Source organism: Miniopterus schreibersii (genome assembly GCF_964146895.1).
Source record: "Miniopterus schreibersii genome assembly, chromosome: 1".
NCBI classification, from domain to species: Eukaryota; Metazoa; Chordata; class Mammalia; order Chiroptera; family Miniopteridae; genus Miniopterus; species Miniopterus schreibersii.
Genome location: NC_138101.1, coordinates 38,304,257 through 38,330,938, shown reverse-complemented (window position 1 = coordinate 38,330,938; position 26,682 = coordinate 38,304,257). Strand labels below are relative to the sequence as shown.

Genomic DNA, 26,682 nt, shown 5'->3' with positions numbered 1-26,682 from the left:
AGAAGTAAGCTTTTAATATAATTGGCTTAGGTCAATCATTTCTGCTAAGCTACACAAAAACAGGCAAATGGGGTGCCTACAATTCCTAAACACAAACATTATTTCATGTCTTTCAATGCATACGAAAACAAACTTACATCGAGGCAAGAAAGAAATACAACAGATATTCTCAATCTTTACCAATTTATTTTATACAAAACAGTAGCAATGTAGAATATGGGAATTATCTTCTGTTGCCACACACGCAAGTTGTGAACATTCCAAGCCAATGCTTACAGTTCGGAGGGAAAGGCTAAACAATAGCATCAACCATGCTACTGAACATAGGAAATTTTTATTGAAAAAGATTAAAAATTAGATAGCAATGTCTTCATAATATTGCTCTCATCATTGAAGACTGAAGAAAAATAAAAAGTCGCTTAAGGTTAAAAAAAGGGAAAAGAAGAAACCAAGAGGCTGCTACAACACCGCCACAGTCAAGCCATCATACTTCAATAACTGCACACTCGATAGCAGCATTATCTTCACTGAACCGTGTGCAACTACACTTAGGAACACATCGAAGCAAAATATCCTGGCAGTCATCAATCAAAATTCAAAAGAAAGAAAACAAAAAAAGTAACTCTAGAATGAACACACTGTAAGTAGATGAACGTTTATGGAGAATAAATCATATCTACATTCTTGGACTATTCCATTCTGCCCCAATGAAAGTGTCAACTCAAACTGTCAACTGTGCATTTTTTGGAGGATTTGCGTTTTTCCAGTTCTTATTATACTGCATGCTTGGAACAAAGAGGGTCATAATAAATCCTTCTACACAATGAACTTTAAGTAGACAGCTGAAAATAAATTTACTACTTGTAAACACACACAAAAAAAATACAAGATTTTTTATCTTTAAACAATCAGTGCTTCCAAAGCGCATTATCTTCTGTATCGACCTCTCTCCCCTCGGTCTCTGTCCCGATCACATAATCGTTCTCTTTCTCTTTCTCTATCACGTCCTCTGTCTCGCTCTCTGTCTCTTCTGTTATCTCTGGGGCGGTCTCGCTCTCGTTCCCGATCTCTTTCACGGGGTCTACTTCTCCGACCACTGACAACAGCTTGTGTGCGACGAAGGAAATCATCCACCCTCATGTCATAATCATGCTAAAAAGGGTAAAAGAAATTGCTTAGGTATGTCAAAAATTGAATGGAATTTATGAATTCCTATACTGTAATTATTGTCTTGTAGAAAGAAAGAATCTAGAGAAATGCACTAATGCAATAATTCACAGAATGTAATTCTGACATTTAGAAACAGGACTGGTGTTTTAACTAATTAGAAACCTACAACAGGATTACACCCATATCTCGTTGAAAAATCACTTCATGCAGTTTCTGGATGTAACTTTAATGACTTTCCCATCCAATCCCTTTAAATACGATTTAGGCCAAAGTAATCATCTACTAATGACCATAAACCACATCATGCATACAGGCTGACAACTATGCTAAATGTCATCAAAGTTTTTCTGTAACAGCTAAATCCTAATGATAATTTCCTCCTTTGATTCTACAAACTAACATGAACCAAACTCTACCCTCTTAAAGTGGAATTAGAAATTCTCACATTCCAAATTTTCTTTCAAACTAAACCATTGTCGATGACAAATATTTTATGAAATTTGATAGGATTTTAAGAAAATATGTACTTCAAATAGGATTCTGGAGTCTATTCCACACAAAGCTAATAATACATGGAAGGCTAAGGGGAATAAGGACAAAATGAACAGCTGTCTAAGGGAGCTGCAAGTTGTCACTGTCATTACTTCTAAGCTAAGCCCTTGCTCTAGCTTTCTACTCTTACTTCTCACCTTTACTTAGTGAACTTAGTCTCTTTTCCAAAGTAAATGTAAATATACAGAACAGGAGATTCAAAAACACAATTCCACATTACCTTTCATATATAATGGAAATGTGAGTATTATGTAAGCACTAGTCAGCTAGGATTCTTAAACTGTTTTACTGAATATTAAGGTCCTAACATGATATGATTTGGGGATTATCATCTCTGTTAGGACAAAGCAGTGATTTTCAACCAGTGTACCTTAAAACATGTAATATCTGACTAGTCAGGGGCACTGAGTTCTTTTCCCTTAGACTGTCAAATAAAAAAATGACAACAGCCAACATGACAAAAGTCACCCAGAGTAAATGCCCTGTCTTGAACCATAAATATATAGGTCATATAATAGAGCTGCATCTTATTGGTCACATCACATAGTAAGGTTGCATCTCATGGGAAAATTCTTGGTACCAGAAATCCTTATATGTAAGTACAGGCACCTGATTTATTTATTTTTTTAAACATATCTTTATTGATTTCAGAGAGAGGAAAGGAGGGGGAGAGAGATAGAAACATCAATGATAAGAGAGCCATTGATCAGCTGCCTAGCCTGCTACCTGGGCATGTGCCCTGACTGGAAATCGAACCCCGATCTCCTGTATCCTAGGTTGATGCTCAATCGCTGAGCCACGCCTGGCTGGGCAGCACCTGATTTTTTAAAAAGTCACTTTGGAGTAAAAAGGGTAGGTAATTACTGTTATTATTACTATTATCATTATTATTTTTGTAAATCAAAGTGAGACCTATTTTTTGTCAGATCAGCAAAAAATATTGACATGCTGCAAAATTTTAGTAGTTAGTTTCTGTTTGCCATGAGATGAGAAAGGCTGAAAACCACTGGGATGGGGACATAAATGACCACAGATGGAAGCATCCCAAAGACAGGCCAGGCTAGGGAGCTGGCGGGCAGGCAGGCCCTCTCAAAAACGCACACTCTTCATTTAAGTGGGAGGATACAAGAATGGTTCCTTAGCCCAGTGTTGGGGGTTAGGGTTGGTGGGTGAAATCGCAAATTGTATATCCTATTTTAACAATCAAACTACCTTTCTAAGGCTACCAAACTTATATACAAAAGAATTATGCTAACAACTGCCAGGAGACAATTTCACTTTTAAAAATAAAATTACTATTAGGAAAAAAACTGATACCATTTAATAAAGTCAGCCTGACTAGTATAATAAAAACCCCAAAAACTCAAACTAGAGATTATCTTTCATTCATCTTCTTTTGAAGTGATCAAAAAAGCTTTCGTATCAACCATATCAAAATACTAGAACCAGTAACTACTAAGTACAATTTACTACTCTGATGCATTTCTTAATGTTTGTCATTTGTTAGCACCATCATAAGAATCAGAGATAGAGGTGAAACAATTCACTTGGGTACTAGCTTTAACAAAATTTGGTAGAAACAAATGATTGTATGAGACTGGAGGTTTATCTGTTAACTAACTATACACCGTCTATCCTATGAAAATTAATTGAGTCACAATAGACAAAAAGCTTAGAAATACTATTTGCAATAATATTAATTACACAATTATAATTGAAGACACCAGTACAGAAAGAAAATATCCTAGTATACTATATACCCTAGGACATTACCTAAGAGCTGCATGTAGGAGTTGCCTCAACTTAAGCAATTTGTGTTTGATCAGTAGAACAAATATAGTCTATCTAAATAATCCAAAGGGCTTAGCCTCTTTAAATAAAAAGAAATTGTGAATTACTCTGAAACAATCTGCAGTAATATGAAACAGTTCACCATTCAATGTAATATGGTAGTTTCCACATTTATTTATCTACAGAATTCTAAGTAGTTCCCTCACACTTTTGCCTTCCCATGTACTTACAACTCGTTTGTCTCTGTATCTTGCTTCATGTGGTACTGGATGATGTCCTGAGTAAGGAGGATGAGCTTGAGGTGGTGGAGCATGGTGCTGATAGTAAGGATGGTGTGGAGGCTGTTCCATTCCAGGATAAGGAGCCTAAAAATGAATTAATTAAAAAGCCCACTTCCATAAACATGTACCAAATATCCTTATAAACAAACTAACCACTCTTAGAATTCCCCTACCCAAACCACCCATCCCAAACAATTTATACTAGCCACCTACTTTGATGGCATAAAGGTTATTCAAATACCCTTTATTTGCTTGTTGATAAACTCTAATTACACATCTTTTAAGATTTAAGATTTTATACAGTATCATTTAAATACTAAAAGAGTGATCCCTTACATACTATGAGTCGGCACTGTCCTAAGCACTTTACATATCTCATTTAATTCATGGCAACCCTTTGAGATAGGTACTATTACTCCTATTTTATAAAAGGGGACACTGAGGTACCAACTGGCTAGGTAACCTGCTTAAGATCACATTGCTAATAAAGGGGTGAAACTGGGACACGACATGAGGCATTCTGGCTCTAGAATCAGTCATTTTAACCATGATGTACAAATCTAACCTTCTAGGAGCTAATGAACTTTTAAATTGATAATAAACCAAGGGCAAATCAAATGTCACTTCCCTTGTTAGTGCCAAGATGTTATTAATATTAAATATTTTTATTTTTTAAATTTTCATACGTCTCTAAAAGGAAGAAAACACCTTATAATTCATGTATCTGTATACAGTACCTTAAGTAAAACAAAAGTCAGATGAAGAGGCCACATTACAGGTTGTATTAATTTTTTCTTTTAAAGCAGGGGTGGAGAATGTCCAGCCCACCCATGGCAAAATCATTTGGTCTGGCCTTGCCAAGGCAACCACAGGTGGGACTCGAAATTCAATAAATCTAGGAGCTTTTTTCATAGCTAATTTTTAAGTTGATAATTTTATATGGCCCACAAATGGCCTTGGCAGAAAAAAGTTTCCTCACCCCTGTTTTAAAATCTACTTAAATTTCCAAGTTTCTCATTTCTTGCGAATTAATGCTTCAGCTATCCTCAATACCTTAAAATATACTCCAAGAAGAATATCCAGTTTTCTTAAAGGAAAAAAGTAGAAATTAGGAACAGGGTTTAATTAACCTTATTTTATATGAAGAATTTACTTAACATCAGGACCAGGCACTATCCTAAACTTTACATGTATTTTTTAAGTTTAGCTTCTCAACAATCGTATTAGACTGACACTATTCCATTAAATTTTAAGCAATACAAGGATAATGTCCTTTTTGTTCACCGGTATATACCCAGAGCAAGCACAGTGCCTTGTAGAGAGTAGGTACTAAGTATTAGTTTGATGAGCCAAAGAATGAACGAATGCCTACTGAGTTTTACATTCAAGGAAAACTAAGAAAGAAATTATAAAACTTGCCCAAGGTAAGAATTGAGAAGGTAAGGTATATAAAAGCCAGGGAGAGTTTGTACCACTAGCCACTACAATAATAAACCATAAACCCTTTATCAATTATTAACACATTATTAAGCCTATTATTAACACATATCTAGTCAATTCGTTAGTCTTTACGTAAGTCTCTTAATAAGTAATTTAACAATCATATTCCACGTAAGCACTCAAAATATAAGAAACTGCAAATAAAGTTAAATAACTTGCAAAAATAGAATACAAACCATTCCTTGCCAAGGTGGTGGTGGTCCCATGTTATGAAATTCCCTCACATAATCATTGTAGGACTAAAATAAAAGATGACAATGTCAATAACAGATAAAAATAAAATTCAGAACTACAAAATAAATCGGACCCTAATTTTATGTACATTTAATATATGAAGTGAAATGCTTACCCCATTTAAAAACACATCTCGGCGAACTCCTGAAAATCGTCTGTTGGGAATAAGATTTGTGAAACTAAATTCAGGTAATTCACAAACTAGTTCCAAGAATGCAATTCAAAACTAAGCAAGAGTGAACCCAACTTACCTATCTACTTCCTGGTATCGTGGGTCCTTTAAATACCCTGTTCAAACATCAAGCATTTTAGTATATCAAATTTATAGTTTTTATTATGGCATCATACTTAAACCTTCCTTACCACTCATCTCAATTCTTCCCATGAATATAGTGATTCTAGTAAGTGATACTATTATTGTATTATTCCATTTTCAGACTTTTCTTCTCAGATTACATGATAATCTAGAAAGTAATAATTTACTGATACCACAGAATTATAAACTGCTAAAGAGATTTTCCTATTGATCTTCTAAATCCACACCCCAATTTTTGCTAAATAGAAAATTTCTTCATTCTGCACCATAAGGAATTTAAAGGCAGAGGAAGTATCTTGAGGACACTGTAACAGAATTTAAAACAAAGGTTTACCTTCTACTTCAGTATACACAGTCTTCCTAAGTCAACCACAGATACTTTTTAAAAATGCAAACTTAAAGGGAATAATAACAAAATTGAAAAAATAAAGATGGACACATTTTAAATGAAAGAACCATGGCGATAATATTCTTTTCCACCTTCTTTTCTTAAGGATTCAGCAAATTAAAACACAAAAAATTTGAGTAGCCATGTTATTGGAGAACAGCAGAATTTCACTCTGTGATATCCCTTTTTGGAGAAGAGTAAGGCTTCACAAGCCACTTGTTATGTAACAGCGCTGTAGTACTCACTAATACCAATTTCCAAAGAGCTTTAATTTCTACATATGTATCACTATTTAAAATAAATACCTTCTTGTAAGTACACTTTCCCTTTTTAAAGTTCCGTTAAGGAAAAGACTAATTTAAAAGCTGGCTTTTAGATCACAAAATATTTCCCATTCCTCTCTAAAAACATAAACTCAAAAATTTTTATTTGGAAAAATATAGCATAATTTGTTTCTAATCAAAACTACATACCACATGAAATACTAAATATCATAGGGAATAAAAAGCATAAGAAGTGTAAGAGCATCGTTTTCTCTAACTATAAATTAGCAATTTCAGGTAATTAATAGATTTATGATGAGTCACACTAGAATAGGTGAGACAACCTTAATAAAGGAGAGGAAGAATTACAAGGTGAGGATTAATAATTTCCTAAAGTTCGAATAGCCATGTCCTAGTTTTCTCACTTTTAAAACTATACATATCACAACAGAAGTTTCTGTGTTGTTGTTGTTGTTTAGTAATTTTAAGTCAAATATCTGCAGGATTATAAAATATTAACCTGGTCTCTGGTGAAACTCAGGGGCATAGTCAATCCTTGGTTTCTTTCTGCTGTTATGAATATCATAATCTTCTGGTCGACGCCTATACAAATTAGACATATTAGAAATTAAACCAAAACCTGCTGGGAGAACAAAGAGCAAAGCAAGAGTTTCTGACAGAAATAAAGAGAATCGCCCATTATTTAACACCCAATTTGTGGTAAACAAATAATCTTAAAATTTCTAAATTTTAATTCCTCAAATTACTATAAATCAATCTTTAAATGTATTGCTGGAAGTAGATACTCTCCTGCAATCCTCATGCTATGATGGGACAGGTGGAAAGAGTAATCTGCTCAACATACATAAATCACAGTTTAGTATTCTAAACAAAAGTAAATGAGCCACCCTCAAACTAATGTAAATATCCAGCTAAACAATTAATACACTTTCCCAAATAAAGTATCCGTTCAGGTGAAAAAGAAAAAAAACAAACAAAACAAAAACAAAAAACCCTATCATCATTACACAATAGGTAACTTTAAAATCTATATATTTAAACTTACTAATGTCATTGTAGGATGTCTCAACAAAATTAAGAATTTCTTAAATATTTTTCTTCTGCTTTGCACAAAATTGTACTTTTCACATCATCATACAGAAAATTTGATACTTATTAAAAGTGACTTTACAGGAAAGCTTTGATAATACTATAAAAAATAAACTTCTGTATTTAGTAACATTTAAAAATTAAGGGAATTTCTTCCAGAGACAATACCTTAAAATAAAGCTGGCAAGTAATGGGGCAGAGTTTTAACAGAGTTCATAAAAGAAGTTCAAAGTGTCTTCTTTAGAAGGGGAAATTTTACTCTCTGGGTGTTGCTCTTTACTAAATCGTCCATAAATCTTAATGGTTAATGTAATACATCATTAAATATACTTCACTTTACTTAGCATTTAAGAGAGAGCTACACAAAATCTTTAAAAGTCCAAATTTTTTAAGTAATAAATATATTTTTACCCTTAATGTCTAATAAACTCTATCAAAAACTCTGTCAAATAACCTGGCATCACTAGTTTTCCAGCTATTTCTCTGAATATTAACTGCTTTCATTAACTTTTGAAACACAAGTTCAAGCAAACTATAAGTGCAATAACACCAAGCCCCACCCCCAACAGAATAACACAGTTGCATCTACAATAAATAAGACTATGAAAATTAAAAGCTGGTTTAAAAAATAAACATACCGCTTTCTTGTAGTTTGGGGAGTGCATTTACGACCGGTATAAAACATGATAGTAACAGTTCATATAGTAGTCCAACTACTGACTTTAAGCTGTAAGCCACATACATATATGGAGGCCCTGGCAGGCTTGAGAGAAGGTGTAGTGGTGTAATAAGTATAGTTTGCAGTCCATTGCAAAACTGAGGTAAAAACTTCAGTTGTATGTACTGTATTGCACTGGAAACCTCTTAGCTTAAAACTTCAAAAGACATCTTGGTGCTCAGTCCTCTTAGGCCAAAAATAAGGGGGCTCTGCCAGGTTTCCTCCTACCTACTTGACAGTGTCCTTTTTTAAGCTCAAAGAAATGGGGACTCTTGTTGGATTATCTGTACCTACCACAGGATGTTTCCATCAAAAGGAAACTTAACCAAAGGTTTCATCCCATCAACCATACATCCAAGAGTCTTTAGCAGAATATTTTAGATTAGCTGTATGCAAATCTATACAGGGGAAGGTGTTGGGTAGAAGGGCTTAAATCAGTCCTTTGCAAAGACTTCTCCAATTCTGTAACAAGTTAAACCCCCTTTTCCTGGAAAATGATGTTTAGTTCATAAAGTAGTGATCAATAAGCATGGCGATCCTCTAAAAAACACTTTAAGTCCACAGGTACTGCCAGCATCTGGAAAAGTTGTAAACAGACACAGCAACAGCCCTTCTGTTTGGTTTGTTGCCGGGTCTCACAGGGCCACTTGATCCCCTTTGGAAAGGACCTATTGTTTTCAGAAGCTCAGCAAGATGTATGAATTCACTGGGTACATGTTAGAGAATATCTGGCAATGGGGTTAACACATCACGGTGGTAAAATCTGAAACAGTCCCAATAATGCTCCTCTTGAATATCAAAATAACTTAAAATATTTATCCTCTATAATGAGGCGTCATCTTCTGAAAAAATATTAGTGATCCTTTATAAAAGTCCCATATCTCATAAGGCTTATCCAGAGACACACCTGCAAGAAAAGGCTTTTTACAAAATATTAACATTTTTTGCGAATAAAGATTTCCTCCTTTCTAGCCTGTTCTTAGCAACAAAGGCCTACCTCGTTTCAATTTTATACATTGCATTATCAGAATATCAACTAATCTAAACTGGTTATTACTTTTTAGCAAATAATTTTTTCTGTATAAGGAAAAATCCCCATTTTCCTCTTGAAAAATGACTGAGACCAAGGTGACCATGTGAAATCCTCAATGAAGCCACAAACTAGTCCATGCAGCTTGATTTGAGGATTTTCTCTTTCTTCTTTATCGCAGGGCAAACTTGACGAATCACATTCCTCCATCATGTTATTCTGATACATGTGCCTATTATCAGTCCAAAGAACGTTTCTAACCTTCCCACATCCCGGACTGGTTCTCGACGGGATGGACGTCCTCTTGATCGGGGCTGAGAATGCATTCTTCTCTTGTGACGCATTTTATGAATGACCTGATACAAGTCAATACTTTCATCAGGGGGAAATAGAAGACAAAGCTGGGTTCCACATTCGAGTTCAATTTCCTAGAATAGAAAAGTAGTAAGTTACAAGATGAAAACAAAAGAAACTTTCAATAAAGTTGTATTTTTCTTGATGTATAAGAACAAAAACAGACTGTTTTGAAAGCTTCCTTCCCAAAGTTGGTGATCAAGTGGGATTCCAATAAACTTCCTTGGAAGGTTTAAATCTTTGAAAAGTGTTTCATGTATTTAATAAAGGTAAAACTAAAAAGTGCAGAACCTCCAAAGTTAAATATACAAATGCAGTTGCTTGAAACTCAGAGACAACTGCCCTCTGCAATTTATTTATTTGTACAAAACACAGAAATATCAGGACAGTGGAGGAAAAACATGTATGTTAGTGTATGCCAACAACTTTGATAATCATAAACTGCTAAATGCACACTGAAATACATTAGATTAACTATGAAGGCATACTAACCTATGGGCTTTTACAAATTAAGTTTATTTTCCAATTATTAACATTTTCACTTATAAGCAATGAAAACTACTCCTGGTTCAAAATTACCTCGAAAAACTATGACAGTCAAAGGTTTGGGTTTATTTTAAATAACTGCACACTTTTAATTTCATTTGTGGACTTGAAAATCTCAGTACATACACTGAACTTTTTATAAAACTTCCTTCTATTCAGAAAACATAAGCAAAGATGTTAATCGGCATTCCTTAAAGGCATACAAAATTCAGAATATCAGTAATAAAATAATGAAAAGCCATTTAAAATCAGGACAATTCTCTTAAAAACTTTTCCTTCAATTGTATTAATGAAAGTACCAAATAAAGCTTCTAACATCATGGAGGTCTTATTAATCAGTGATAATCACAGTAATCATAAACGTCAAATAAGAACATTTTCCCTTAATCCTGCACACAAATTCTTACACAAATGGCTTAAAATATCCTTCAATAAGGATCTCAAAAAGGGTTGATTAAAGAATCAATTCAAACAACAAACCTGTCCATCACGTCCAATCTTTACTGGTTTATGTTCATTCCAAGGATTGGTGAGATGAGCCGACTTAGTGAAAGGTAACTCACGCCTAAATACAAAGTAGTAGTAATTACATTCTTTTGCAAATCCTTTAAGGACCTTACAGTACCTTCAGCAGTATATGTTAATCATGGTTTAAATGTGACTAAAATTTAAAGAATCACTTAGACTGGTAGAGCTTATTCCCCAGAGAAGGAGCCCCTTCTGAGATGCACTCTTTCCACATTCTCCATTTTCAATGTACTCAAAAACACCTAAACCATAGTGCTTAAGAACATGAACTTGAAAACCAAGACGGTTTGGAACTTGAGTTCCAACTCTCTCTCAACATCTCAGAGCCTGAGTTTCTTCGTCTTACTAACAAGGATATCACCACCTACTTCATATTTGTTATCACCACCTACTTCATATTTGTTTTAAGTAGCTTGCAAATGAAATGACATAAAATTTTTAGTGTTTCTTAATTCTGTGTACTCAAAAAAAAAAAAAAAAGGTGTACTTTTTATTAACTGATCAACGAACAGCTAAATCTTAACCAGGTAGTTAATACCAAATAAAAATAACCCCTATCCTTGTTTCAGGGCAGCTTTCACAGATCCAAGTGTCTTCTCCCTTTCAATATGGTAATTAATTATTACACATTACTCACAGAATGGCTCATAATACAAGTGTCTTATAAATCTATAAATTTGCATGTATTAATTATTCCCTTCTAGTATTCTATATAATTTTAAACAAACTCTAACTCCTCTCTGCGCCATAGGACAAAATGGTCTCCCTATTTTTGTAGTTCTTATCAACCTAGCACAGTGCTGAAAGCAAACATGACATGTAATAATTACTTGTTAGTTGTCAAAGAGTAAATAAAAATCAACAGCATTTGATAAGGTTTTACCTATTTGTGCATAAAATGAGTACTGCTGAATTAAATAAATGCTTTAAAGAACTAGTATATCTACAAAAGAAACTGCTCAGCCAAAGTATATACAGAGATGAGTAAGGTAAGAGCTGTTTCCATTGCTACTCTTTTTCCCACAGCTACCCAAGAATAAAAAACAAGCACCACACAGTCACTTTGTAAGAGTTGGTACAATAGATAGGATACAAGAATTTTATCTTGTTTTTAATGTGACGGTCATATCTCTTTTGGAGAGAATCATTATCAGAACCTGCTTCCTGGAAGAAGTGACGGGTATAAGCCTGAAAGACAAGTGATTTGAGAAACGCCTTATGGAGAATGGTAAGGCAGGGCTATGACACTTAAAGCCATGAGAAGGGCTTGGAACAAAAGCAAAGTGGAGAAGAAAAAGCATAAGCAAGTAAGCTGATCTAGTGGACAAGCTATCCAACCATGTATTTTAATCTCGTGTGAACTTTCTTAAAGATGAATACTGAATGCTCGAATTTTATACAACATTTTTAACCTTACAAAAAACTCTGACACAGGGAAAGAGAAATAGATCTAAAGTCATAGTAACAGGAGCCATGCTCTGTGGTGGTGGGGACATCGAATGTATACGGGAAGTGGACAGTGAGGACGAGCATGCCTACTAGGGAGTACTAACAGATTGGGTTCCTAGTCTAACACACATCTTACTTCACACATCAAAAGTAGTACGAGAGTGCATTAGTAAGATGAATGGGTTGAGTTTGTAGCTCTTCTGCTGCTAAATACATTTCAAGCAAGTCGGTAAAATGTTCAGTAAGTCAATGAAGAGGAATACAAAACCAATAATCTATGAATAAATTAAGCCTGCCTTCTAAAATTTAGAAACAAATTTGCTTATCAATAATTGGAAAATAATGTCAACAGAACAAGTCACATTCAAAACAAAATTTGCTGCAATTAATCTAAGACTGGGAGGTTATTTTTCTCCTATTCCTAAGAAAGTATCTTCTCCAAATATTTCCAGTGACACCAATAATGGTTCTAATCATAAAAACAAGACCAAAAAGCTTGTCCTTAGGCCTTTACCGTTTTATTCATCCAAAAAATAATAATGATGTCTATATCTCTGTGAGAAATAACTGGCACCTTGTTTTCCCTATGAACAAATTTTTAAATTTTATAAATTATCATTTAATTATAACTTAATTACAACTTTAAAGAATTATAAATTTTATTTAAAAAGTCTGGGTGCAGTGGAGGAGGATTATCATCCACACTCTCACCACCCTAACATCAAAGTCCAACAGTAAAATTTTTTTTCCTGTGTTTTATCTTCCTATTTTGTAACGTGGACAATTATTTCTGCATATTACATTTTAGTAACAAAGCATAATTTAATTAACCAATTTCCCATATGGGAGAATTTAGATTGCTTCTAATTCTTCTCTCTAGAAAGTAATGAAAGGATGAGTAATGATGATACTTTTATGCATATAGCTTTTTGCTACTCTATTAACAATCAGTCTAATATATTATTTCCACTATATCATTGCCCATGTATTTTCAAAGTTCCTCACTGTCCCACAGTAAAGGTTTAACTCCTTAGGTTGGCTACATTACTCTTTATCTCTGCCTTTTGGTCTTCTGTTTTTTTTTTTTCTCTTTAATATCTGCTTCATAAAAAAGGTGGCTCTCTATTCTACCCACATACCCCCCCCCACGGTTTCTGTTTTCGTGTTCTTCCTTGTGTTAGTCTGCCTTCCTGAATATGAATAGCATTTTACTTTCCTTCTTATCCAACTCCATCATCCCCATCAAAATCCAACACCTAAACTAACATATAACTTACAGAACATTAGCAGGGTCTCTTTCAGGTAATTTTTACTTAACTAAAATTAATTTTATAAATAATAGATTAGCACACACCATATAAAGTTCACTTAAATAATTAGCTCTATATGTGTTTAAATCATTTTCTAGGCCTACGATGGAGCTGCTTCTGCCCAGGGTGGCATGTCAGCAAACTGAAAGTTAGATACACTTGGATAGGCTTTCTCCACCCAAACAAGGTTGACAGTGTGGAAATAGCCAATCAGGTATTTCCTACTTGTCTCTTCCTTGTTTTTCATTCTTTATCCTATAAAAGATTTCTGCCTTCTGCTCCATTTTGCAGTTCTCCACAGAAGACTGTCCATTTCATGCAGTGTTATAAAGTTTTGTTTGTATCTACTCCATTTAATTCTTTAACCATTTTTTAAACAATGTACGATTATTCAGTAAGAACATAATAATGGTAATAACTCAGTGCTAAAAATAAATCTTTTTCTAATAAACATATTTAGATCTAAATGACTCCAGTTTCCAAAAGATCAAAATGCCAACTCAGCATGGTTTGCTAACTTCCTTAAAAAACACAATTCTTACAGAACTAAATTAGTCACCTCTAAAATGTTAGCAAAGTCAGAGTATTTTCCCACTCCACAGTAAATAAACATGTTAAATCACTAAAATTATATAGATATATGCCAGATAACATTCCAAACTGTCTAATTCATGATAAATTTATTGCTACATTACTACTACAGAGAATAAAGTACATAAAACACTTGAATAAATAAACCTTTGCACTTTGCATCCTATATTAGATTATAAAGGTAGTAAACAAGACAAGCTAAACATATTGTGATTTTTACTTTAACACTGTTCAATTTTATGATCCAAATCAGTCTAGAAGAAAACCCCCCCATCCCCCCAAAATAACCAGAGAGAATGATAAATTAAAACTAAACAACTGTGGAGTTTTAACATTATTTCCAACTGGTAGCCCATTCATTCAAAACAAGGGCAACTTTAATTACAACTTACCTGCAAATCCAGTCAATTTTAAAGACACCTCCCAACATTTTGGCATTCATTCCAGCTGGAAGCACCCAATGTATAGGAGATCCTCCATGATGTGATTCCGAAGAAAGTCTTGCAAATCCTAAAGGAATCAAATCACAACATAAGATAAAAATGCTAATACAGTATAATCAATGTTTTTATATATCCAAATTATTTTTATTCTTTACCTTGAAATTTTCCACTTTCTCTGACAGAAAATATTAAGATAACACTCCTTGCAGATCTGAATGCAGCATTTAATTTCTTCTCATTTACTGGCAGCGTGGACCATACACCCTATACAAATGATATTAAGACCATACAGATTGTAATTAATGTAAAGCTTCCATATTTCAGTTATATTTGCAAAAGACCAAAGTTACTGATACTGTTGTACTTTAAATTTAAGTAAGCTATAATGAAGAAAGGTCTTATTTATCAGCTGTCAAAATAATGTAATATATATATGTTTTAAACTCAGGAAAAATATGGAGAAAATCAACAATGTTAGCAAAATCATGACTATAGTAAACACATGTTGGGGGTGGGGGAGAATTCAAATCTTATGGGCTAGAATTCTATGTAATAAAAAATCACCTACAATTATTTTAATATCATAGCCATTTACTGTGGTAAAAACATGCTGTTTGGAGGTGAAGCACAACACATACAACATTTTTTTTGTCTTGAAAAACTATGACTAACAAAATAATTCAAAATTACCGTATAAGTAAAAAATTTGTCATATTTCTAGCATTTCTCAGTTTTTCTACTGAAGTTCAAATCTTTATGTATCCATAGTTTCACTGAAGAGGACTGTGGTCTTTACACAGAGCCTGAACATAGTTAATTTCCGAAGCACTTAATTAATCAATTCTTTGTTCATGAAGGATTAAAAGAGAGCCCAGTCAGGCGTGGCTCAGCGGTTGAGCATCGACCTGGGATCCAGGCAATCGGGGTTCGATTCCCAGTCAGGCCACATGCCCAGGTTGTGGGCTCGATCAATGACTCTCTTATCATTGATGTTTCTATCTCTCTCTCTCCCTCTCCTTTCCTCTCTCTGAAATCAATGAAGACATATTTAAAAAAAAAACAACAGAGAGGCAATGGTAAGGTAAGCAACAGCTCTAATTCAGTTTAACCTGCTCATACAAACTAAATCTCACGCACACTAAGTGCTTAATTCTCCCTAAATCCACTCCAGCTGAAGCAAAGAATAAACATCTACTAGAGAGCTATTTGGGGTATTATTCTTTCCACATGAAAAGTTTGATGGGTAAACCTCGATTTAAGTTACAAATATAGAATGTTAACATTGATAGAAATATGGTTAGAAAAAAGTGTTTAACTTTAGTTTTTAATTTTCTAAAAAACAGAAACTGTATTCATTTTAAACCAAAAACAGAAAGATCTAACAGTTGGTGTAACAAATCTGTTTTTTGTAGCAAAAACATAAAAAGAAAATTATTATCTTACAACATCCTACAGCAACTGGGCATATCCTTTTTGTAAAGCCTGGGGTGGGCCTTTAAGCTAACTCTTTCCTTTTCCTCTAAATCCAGTGATCTTACTTCTAAAAATAAAAGAAACTCTCCATAAAGAAATGAATTCTTTTCAAGAAGATCTCAAAGTGTAAAAACAAGCATCAACATAAAGCAAAAACTGGTTAATCAAAGGAACTTGTAAAAAAAAGCAACTGAATATAGAAACACGAAAACCAACAGAAACACATCTTCTATAGTACAAAGTAAAATACACACATATCGAATATCTGACTTCTAAAATCACCTTTAAAAGAAAACTAAAATTACTATTAGGCTGCCTAACCAAGCACAAAGCAGACCCTAAAGCGGCACAGGGCTCTGGATCTTTAAAGCTTTTATGAAAAATGACAGTACCTTATGTTTATCAATTTGAATTTCCCATTTAAAATTTTCAAGATTAGGATAATTTCAACAGAACTGATGCTAATACCTTAGCTTTGGCAAGAGACACATTCTCATGGTTGTTACTCTTTATGAGAAAAAATCTTGCATCTTGTAGGACATATTTGAGTTTACTCGTTTGATCTGGAAAAAAAAAAATCCAAATTGATTAATGACAGGTCATCATCACACAAAGGGGTTTAAGTTGTACTAGCTGAAATTAGCCCTTTACAACCCAGGTAAACTTTTAAAACTCATAGTCACCCATTCAACCTGTAAAGCTAAGCCACAAGACATAATAAAGCAAAGCTAAGAAAAGAACCAGCATTTTGCAAGAAGGTAAACCTAATCCAGTGATGTTCCGATATATCAGATTCATGCTTAAGCATGATAATAGCTACAAATTTTATAGAGTTCTCTCACAGATTATTCTTTTAAAGATTGATAATAGACTATTATGCTATTAAAAAAATATAGACCATCCACTGCGCCCCCAAACTGTAACATATCCTGAGATGTTTGCTATTGTTCTAAAAGATATACATACAGTAAAATAGAGCTCTATGTAAGACATTATTTTTTCATTAATATATCAGAACATTACTACATTAAAACCAACTATTAATGGAGAACCAATAAGGCAAAATAATGGCTTTATGCAGCATGCAATGAAAACAATTTCAAATTTAAATGATACCTTTTCGGACAGCACGAACGGAAGATGATAATTTCTCATGCTTCTTTTCTGAACCTGTATTTAGCCAAAGTACATTTGTTCAGATTGAGCTTTAATAGAGATAAGACAAAATTTCTACAGTCTTGTCACATAAAGTTCCCATTCAAGACAAATTATTCTTCCTGGCGCACCCACACACACAAAAAAATACTTCTCAATGTGTACGAGTGTTTTGCTTTTTGGGTTGTTTGGATTTTTTAAAAATATGTAATATCTGAACAGTTTCCCACTCAGAAAACTAGTCACTGAATCATCATCTTCCAAGAAAAAAAAAGTGAAATTCCACTTAAGCAGTAACAGAACAGGATTAAAATAATAAGAAAAAGCTTAGTTTTCTCTAGAATTATTACACTGAACATGCCACCAACAAGATCACACTAAACTACAGCCTCCACACACTTTCTACAGCAGATTACATTAGAATCAGTCAGATATGGTCAGAAAACAAGGTAAAATGAGAATACCTGCATAGGACTCTGATGCAGAGCTTCCACTTCTATCAAAAACAATTGGAGAGATGCCTCTAGCTCTCTTTCTTTCCTTCTTTTTCTCATCTAGAAAGAATTCAAACAAGATTTTTAAAATCATCACAATATAGGTAACAAGAATGTACCACTGTTGTTGTTTTTTGCATAATCCCTAAATATTAATCATTGCTAATCTCTCTCCACTGATAACTCCATTACCTCAGAATGAGGTGTTCCATTTCAAAGACACTGTTAAAAACTATGGACATTTTGTTGTTTCTTGCACCAATTCCAATCAAATAAAAATACATCACTGTGAACTATTTATCCTATATATAAAGGTGGTCTTTAATAAAGTTTTCCAAGAGGGGAAAAAATATGCAAAGCAAACCCAACTTTTCTTTCAATAAAATTTATTGTATTCCTGTCTATGTATTAGGTTCCACTGTTCTAGGTCCTCTTTTTTAAAAAAGGATACTATCAGTCTTCATCACAATCCCAACTCATTCTATCTTAGATGTCTAAAGAACTCCAGACCCAAAGCTACTCAACTGTAAAAAAGAAAATAAAAAAACACTGTAGTAAACTAATGACTTCGTTCTGGTGGCCACTGCTTGCTTTTGTGTCTTCCATTCCGCTTGATCATTTCCTTTCTGGATTACTGCTCTTATCTTCAAATTCAATTTAAAATTTATTCCTAAAATCTTAATGATACCCTATGTATTTCTATAAAAAAAGACAGGAATCTTCAGTAAACAGAAAAGTTTGTATTACCTGTCACAGAACCATTTCAAGGTCAATTTGGAACTTTATAAACATGTAAATGAGGACCTAAAATGGAACAAGGTTCTCCTGTCTCTGTTTATTGGTATTTTAATTATACTATTAAAAGCTCCTTTAGTTTTCATCTAGGAGATAAAATAGGAATATGAAGAGAGAAAGTGCATATACATACACACACACCCACACCCACACCCACGTATGCAAACAAAGCTGAAAAATAATCATCAATGATCTTGCATACAATCTCCTATTATATGACTATAAAGTTAACTATTTTAAAAGCTTTTAACAAATTATCTCCCTTAATCCTCCTAACAAGCTCATGAAATACACGTCATTATTCTCACTTACAGAAAAGGAAACTCAATTTAGAGGTGGTTAAGGTAACTTGGCCAGTGTCCCACAGTTTCTGGGTGGCAGAAACTAGTTTCAAATGCATGTCCTGTAACTTGAAAGTACAAACTCTGAACTCTATTCTTATTGAGCCAATAGAAAATATATTTTACTACTATTTTTGAAAGGGGATTCTAGGTGTAAGATGGAAAATACCAAGAACATCCTAAGTTCCTTTTCCTTTAGTTTAAACATCTTTCCCTTTGTAACTTACTAACAGCTACTTCTCCAAATAGATTTAACAAGAAGCTTGTAAGTGATGATGATTTTCCTAACTTACAGCTGAAAGGGAGAGCAAAGCAGCACATAATGGAACAATTATAAAGCTAAGACCTTTTAAAACTAGCAATCATGGGGGCAAAATGATTATTTCCAATAAACAGCTACAGAGAAAAGCATTTATTTCCAGGCTTGCTGCCTCTGAATAATGATGCCTAACTTTGTGAATAGACTGAACCTTTTAGTATAAAATGACTGAGAACCTCATCCAAATAGGTGAGAATGGGTAGGGGTGGGGGGGAGGGAGGAGTGTGTATGTGCGTGTGTTCATCTCTTTCTAAAGCATTTCGGTTTTATTTGCCTACTACACATTCTTTTCTAGTGCCTGTCACATAGCAGACACCAGATTCACTGAATCAATGAATAACACATCCACATGGGATTAAAAACATAAAACGTTGTTGAAAACTTTACATATTTCAGAAATCCTAGCATATATATTTTTTTAGTTTCATCATCTTTATTGTTGAAAATATTACAGATGTCCCCTTTTTACCCCCACTTATCCCCTTCACCAGGCATCCACCCCACCCCCACGCCTAGCATATTTTAATTTTTCTTCTGAATAGTATTTAGGAGTCTAACCATTATTAATTGATCACTAAGGATGATACATCTCGTTATTTAAAACAATATATTTTTGCCCGGCCGGGCGTGGCTTGGCGGTTGAGCATCGATTGACCTAGGATCCAGGCAATAGGGGATTGATTCCCGGTCAGGGCACTTGCCCGGGTTGCAGGCTCGATCAATGACTCTCTCATCATTGATGTTTCTATCTCTCCCTCTCCTTTCCTCTCTCTGAAGTCAATAAAGATATATTAAAAATAAATAAATAAATAAATAATAAATAAATAAATGTATTTTATGGGGGTCAAATATATGGTGATGGAAGGAGACTTAATCTTTGGGGAGTGAATATACAGATGCTGTATACCTGAAATGTCTACAATGTTATTAACCAATGTTATCCAAAAAATTTAATTTTAAAAAACTTGTATGGTTCAAAGTACTAAAAGGATCTCTCACAAAGAAAATGCAGGGGGAAAAAAAAAATAAGAGCACAAATAAAATCCTGTCCAACTGTTTTTATGTAATGTTAAATCTACCATTACCATGAGAAATCTCCAAGCATTTTTCATCTTTCTTTGTATAAGTAACTCCACTGCTCTTAAGTTTATGATCTCCTCTCCCATCTATTATTCTCAGGTCAAAAGTACAACAAAAGTCATCTAACAAGCAAATCTTTAACAACCATCAAAAGTGTGTCACTTTTGTAAAAAAGTTAGTAAAAATTCTGAGGAAAAAAATAAGGTAAAATAAACTGAAATCTAAAAAAATTCATGGCACAGAAACTAAACTGTAATCCCTTGTATTTAAAAACAGACATTGCCCAGGCAGCGTGGCTCAGGGGTTAAACATCCACCCATGATCCAGAAGACTGAAGTTTGATTCCCAGTCAGGGCACATGCTGGAGCTGCGGGCTCAACCCCGACGTGGGAGCTGTGCAGGAGGCAGCGATCAATGACTCTCTCATCATTGATGTTTCCATCTCTCTCTCTCCCCCTCTCCCTTCCTCTCTCTGAAATCAATAAAGATATATTTTTAAAAAACCAAAATTCTAAATGTTAATAATAAAAAAATTAAAAAATAAAAATAGACATAATCAAGGAGCCTCAAATCCACCTCATTATTTCTTTTACACATTATAAAGAGAAACTACTCCATGATAAAAATAATGCTAAATATATTCTAAATACAGTCTCTAAAACATATTCCACATAAGGGATCATTGAAGGAAAATCTGCAAATTTTCCTTTAATAAAGAAAATAAACTGTTACAGGTATCTTTTTTTTAAACTAACATATATACATAATATATATTTTATATCTATATATGTGTGTATATATACAGATATATCTATATCTTCTATTAAGTTTTGAAACCAAGGTTTTATAAAACTATCAGCTACCACTCAATTTGAAATATCTTTTCTACAAAAATATAAAGTATTACTAAGTACCTTGCTACAGAAGCTTGTTAAAAATGTAGATTTCAGGTCCTACCCATTTCAATAAGTCTCCCTTGTATGACTTAAACTAGACAAACATTCAAGTCTAAGAAATAGTTTCTACCACGGACACCAAAGAGAAGATTCCTATAATAAAATGTTTCTAACACCATGGGTGTTATACACATTCTCCAAAATAAATGAACACTTATTCATACTGCCAATGCAATTTTTGGGTTCTATGCATTATTAAAAATTATCAAAGATATAGTCCGTAAGTTTTCAAAGTTTTATATGAAATCCAACTACTCACCTATTTAACTCTTTAACTTCTTGCAAAAACCTTTTTAAATTCCCTTTTAAAACTCTAGTGAGCAAAAGGCTGAAAGCACTTCAGTTGTCAATCACTAGAAAGTAGCTGGCTATCTGCTTTATTATCTACTCTAACAGGAATATGATTTACTAACAATATACCACTAAAATAATAAAATTCTGTAATAATAAATATGTAACTGTCCCATATGTCAAAAGAATAGGATTATTCTTGTATTCCAATGTTTGGTACTTTTTGTTTATGTAGCAGATCTGGCTGCACCTTTACATAAGACAAATGTGAAAGTATAATCTTCATACAGTGGCCAAAGCTCTTTGAGTACTCTGACCTCTCCTTTCTGAGTATCTCCCCCGAAAGAGGCCCCTCAGCCTAGTGACTGCAACCACTTAACATTCCTACATTTACATCCCATGGACCAAATAGGGATAAAGTGGTAGGACATGTAGGAATAAAGGAATGACCCAAGATGGCTCTTACCCAATCTCTCCACAAGAATTTTATACACTTTTATTTTCCATCTTGTACCTTTACACCTAGCCCTCTGGACCCTGCACCAGTCAGTCAACACACAGATAGAAAACTGAAAGAAAAGTTTGTGTTCCCCAAAGAAAGAAATAGAGCTGTTTCAATTTCTACTGCCACATGATGAAAATCTAGAGGCATTTAACATGGAAATACTTTAATACCTACTGGGCATGTTCCATATGAATACCCTTCAAGTACATCAATGTTTACACAAAGCTGTTGCTAATATGGAAATCTAATAACTTATACCATTAAGACCTAAAATACATTTCTTTATGGAGAAACAATCCAACTTGTTCATTTATAATCTGATACAATCAAGCTGGGAAATGCCTTTACAAAAGTATGTAAATCTTATTCAAACTTACTTATAATACTCAAAAGCTTATAATTAACTATAAAAAAAATCACAAGAGAGTCTTATTAACATCCTCCATCTCCTCAAAAACTTTATAATTCAACTGAAACATGTTCAAGAATAAAACCAATTAGATCAAAACTTTTTTTAAAAGACAAGCTTTTGTATGTAGACAGTACCTGATCCATCTGTGCCTGAACCAGACCTGACAGACCCATCCGTGAAGGAAACGGACTCCGAATCAGAGTCGCTGGCCTCACTCCGCGTGTCGTAGTCGTTCCCTTCTTCCTTCTGCTCTCTCTCATCCTGCTCGTACTCCTCTTCCTCCTCCTCCTCCTCCTCCTCCTCCCCGTCTTCGTCCACCTCTTCGTCGTCCTCGGCATCGTCTTCCGCCTCCTCCTCCTCCTCCTCCGCGTCCTCCACTCCCTCCTCCTCGTTCTCAGTGTTGTTGCCCTGCTCATCGGAAGAGCCACTGCTGCCAGTTTCATGGTCAGAGCCATACTCTTCAGAGTTCACCTCGTCCTTAGAAGACTGGCTCGATCTGCTTGCCCGTCTATCCACTTCAAGCCCCATTCTCTGATGTTTATAAAGAAAAAGGCAATCAGCAGTCATGTAACAGACAAGGTCAGAGTGAACAGATAGTTCTAAAGCCTCGAAAGAACTGCTCTCTGCTTTATATGTGAAATAATGTTTACTACCTCAGAACCATCTGGTGTAGGGGACTTGGCCCTCCTTTCAGGATCCCTTTTCCGGAGGGAAGGTTTTTCCGGTTGACTCTTGTAAGGTTCTCTGGAGGCACTGCTTGATAGACGAATCTTCCGATCAGCTTCTAGACGCTTGTTTCTTTCAGATCTTTGATATTCCTCATTTTTATACTCTGTGACTGACTTTCCCTTTGTACTAACTATTCTTTTGTTATTGCTAATAGATGAGCTCAGTGGCTTAGAAATCAACTGTCTTGAATGAACAGAGGGCTTTTGTCGTTTGATGTCAGTAGATTCCATTCGGTCACTTTTTCTTTTTGATCCTTAAAAACACAATTTAAAATTACGTATAAAGATGTTTAAGTATTCCATTTATTTCACCAAAGATTAACAGATGCTACATATCAGAGAGTTGAAAAAAGTCTCATTTAAAATATCTTCTGAAATAACTTTATTCCAAAGTTAATGATAAAGAAAACATAGCTTTCAAACCTTGTAATAAATTCATCTATTTGAGATGTTTCACACATTTGGAAAAAAACTATTACTCTTATTCATGTGGAACTGGGTACCATTGTTTATGACTGTGCTTTTGCTATAAATGCCTCAAGAAACAAGTACAAAAGCAAAGTCACTTCCTTAAGAAATTAAGTCTCTATATACAATGTTATTTTAACAAAAATAATAAAAACCTTACCCTTTTTTTCGTTTTTATCTTGTTCACTCTCTGGATTATACAGTTCATCATCCTGTTCTGGTACTTCCGTCAAAATATCATCTAAAACATTAAGTTCTCCATCTGAAAGCAAGAAAATTAAGATAGGGAAAACCATTATTATTAACCTTTTTTTTTTTTTTTTTTGAGTACTTACTATGTTGAGGCTACAGAAGTACAAGAACGTTTATTTCAGGATGAAGACATAAGAGTAATTCCTATAAAATCATACAAAGTAAAGGACACGACACAGAGCCCTGCTACAAAGACAGGAATATACACTCCATAGAGTATGAAAGGATATATTGGGGTACAAAAAGAAAATGTTAGAACTTTTATATTTGTATCTCATCCTTTAATTTCTAGATTTTGTAACTGCTTAAAATGTGTACAAATTAGTATGGAAATACATGTGTATAACTTATAAATATACCTTTACCAAGGATTGTATACTCCCCGCAAGAGACTGACTACCAAGAGAAAAGCTGGCCGAGTCCAGCATAATCAAGTAATCAAAGTTATCATCATCAATAGTGGGTCAAATCAATATCATGGGCCTGGTATGATGCACTGAGAATAGAACAGTAATTCTGTGACAGCCCTATGAAAAATGCAAAATTTAAACCTATACGTGAGGAAACATCAAACAAACCCAAATTAAGGGACATCCAAAACTGTCAATGTCATGAAATCAAATGAAGTACTCCAGATTAAAGGAAAGTTACACGATTAACTGAATACATCCCTTGGTCTGAAACATAGCTGGGAAACTAATAAACTCTAAATATGGTTGGTAAATTATAATAAGTATCATTGTTAATTTCCTGATTTTGATAGTAAGTACTACAGTTAAGTAAGTAGGTCCTAATTTTTAGGAAATACTTAAGTTTTTAGGGGCAAACAAGCATCATGTCTGCAATTGACAGTTCAGAAAAAAACTGTCTGCATACATATATCCACATATATGGGGGGGAGGAGGGAGAGAATGTGAGAGAGTGAATATGAATTAAAGAGAAAGACAAATGTGGTAAAATGGTAACATTTGTGGAATATGGCTGAAAAGTACAAGAAAATTTATACTATTCTTATAGCTATTCTGTTTGTCTGAAATAATGTTAAAATAAAGTTAAAAAAATTGATGTGCTACACAATCAAAAACATTTGAGGCTGCTGGTATGGCCCTATAAAAGTGTAACTTGTTCAGCCCAGCCAGCATGTCTCATTGGTTGAGCATCGATGGGCCTATGACCCAGGAGATCAAAGTTCAATGCCAGGTAAAGGCACAAGCCTGGGTTGTGGGCTTGATCCCCAGTAGAGGGCGTGCAGGAGGCAGCCGATCAATCACTCTCTCTCATTACTGATATTTCTCTCTCTCTCCTCCTCTCCCTTCCTCTCTCTGAAATCAATAAAAACATATTTACCAAAAAATAAATAAAAGTGTAACTACTTTTATTAAATAGTAAAAGTTTATTTTATTAAATAAATAAAAGGAAACTACTGCTGTAACTGACATACTATTCAACAACTATGAAAACTAAGAATTTGGTTTTGTCACCCCATTCTCACCCTCACTCTGTCCAACAGGACAAAGTAAATCTTAGAAATACAGGCAAATATTTACATTAAACTGATTTTTTTAAAATGGACTTAATCTAATGGTAAAGGTTTTCAACAGTAAGCATTCCAGCATTAAAAATATTTTTCTCAAATTTAGGGTGTGGCAAAGAGAAGTGTAAAGTCATGCAAACTAATGACATAGAACAATTATATTTACGGCTCCAGCCAAAAAGCAAAGCCCCTCAAAGAACAGGCAAGGGTTATTAACCTGAGGTCTATAAGTAGATTATATGGGATTCAAATTTCCCCAAAAGGTGACAGAAATCAATAACTGAAGAGAGAACAGTTAATGTAGGCATGATAAGAAAAAAAAGCAAGGTTAGGTAGGATACAAAAAAGGTAACATTTGGAGTTAGACACAGTTGCTATTTAAGTACATCTGAAAATTACATATTCCTGGAATGGCACAGCAATTTATTTCTTTGATGGTAAAATGTTTATCTGTACTTTACCATTTTTCTAAAATAAATACATACTATATGGATTTTTAAATATTTATTTACTTACTCTTTTAAAAGTTATTTAAAATCAAAATATGCCAACCAAAAGGCTTCTCTCACCTTCTGGATTCACTATTTTCACTAGAAGGAAATTCTCTCAAGATCTGAATGGTGGCAAACATAATTATAGACTTTATATTATAAATAAAAAATGAAAACATATAATTTGATAGAAGAAAAGTCCAAGTTTTCCAGATATTTAATAATTCTTCGGTAAAAGCTCTTTAGTCAGTTAAAAAAAAAAAGTGAGTCCCAAGAAATCTTGACAGAAAACATTTGTAGAAACAAAAAGAAATAATGTAAAACTATCACCAACAAAATAGGCAAGTAAGCAAATACAGTGCTACTTCTTTTCATATTACTAGTTCTTAATTAGAAATACAAACTCAAAAGCTTAAACCTTCACATGAAATTATACATTTATTTGTGCTAAATCTAACCGAATGAGAAAACTATGCAGTTTCATTTAAATCAGCTTATTTTTCAGACATGCTTAAATCATGGTTTCCCTACTATTAAAAGGTGAATTTTTGTTTTAAAAAGTTGTAACAAATAATAAGTAAACTTCAGAGATTAACTGCAGTTTTAGAAAGCACCTACAAACTCTTAAAAAACAAATATTAAACAATGCTTTCTTTTTAAACACTGTAATTTTCGCATATATCATTTGAAACACATAAGGTATGTTTTATCATTCATTCCTTTGTAGATAAAGAAATAGCAGCTCATAAATTCAAGTTGACCAAATTCACTTGTCTAGAAACAGATATGGGTCTAGAGTTCAGGCTTTCTAAAT

At 33.9% G+C, this 26,682-nt stretch overlaps 1 protein-coding gene across 4 annotated transcripts in view; it reads right to left on the bottom strand.

Annotated features, from left to right (window-relative positions):
- Positions 1–166: 166 nt before the first annotated feature.
- YTHDC1 (YTH N6-methyladenosine RNA binding protein C1) overlaps positions 167–26,682 on the bottom strand; it is a 33,686-nt gene continuing 7,170 nt past the window's right edge. The window contains exons 2-17 of one of the 4 annotated variants that reach the window (XM_081141758.1): positions 23,752–23,853; positions 23,049–23,377; positions 22,530–22,926; positions 17,667–17,756; positions 17,164–17,217; positions 16,516–16,610; positions 14,730–14,838; positions 14,524–14,641; positions 10,734–10,818; positions 9,615–9,781; positions 7,016–7,098; positions 5,780–5,816; positions 5,644–5,683; positions 5,471–5,533; positions 3,744–3,878; positions 167–1,152 (exon numbers count right to left, since the gene is read on the bottom strand). In XM_081141758.1, coding sequence (XP_080997884.1) covers positions 928–1,152; positions 3,744–3,878; positions 5,471–5,533; positions 5,644–5,683; positions 5,780–5,816; positions 7,016–7,098; positions 9,615–9,781; positions 10,734–10,818; positions 14,524–14,641; positions 14,730–14,838; positions 16,516–16,610; positions 17,164–17,217; positions 17,667–17,756; positions 22,530–22,926; positions 23,049–23,377; positions 23,752–23,853 — 2,129 coding nt within the window. In that variant the 3' untranslated portion in view covers positions 167–927. Of the gene's footprint in view, positions 1,153–3,743; positions 3,879–5,470; positions 5,534–5,643; positions 5,708–5,779; positions 5,817–7,015; positions 7,099–9,614; positions 9,782–10,733; positions 10,819–14,523; positions 14,642–14,729; positions 14,839–16,515; positions 16,611–17,163; positions 17,218–17,666; positions 17,757–22,529; positions 22,927–23,048; positions 23,378–23,751; positions 23,854–26,682 lie in introns of all 4 variants that reach the window. The other 3 variants (XM_081141757.1, XM_081141759.1, XM_081141760.1) reach the window with 3 other exon arrangements.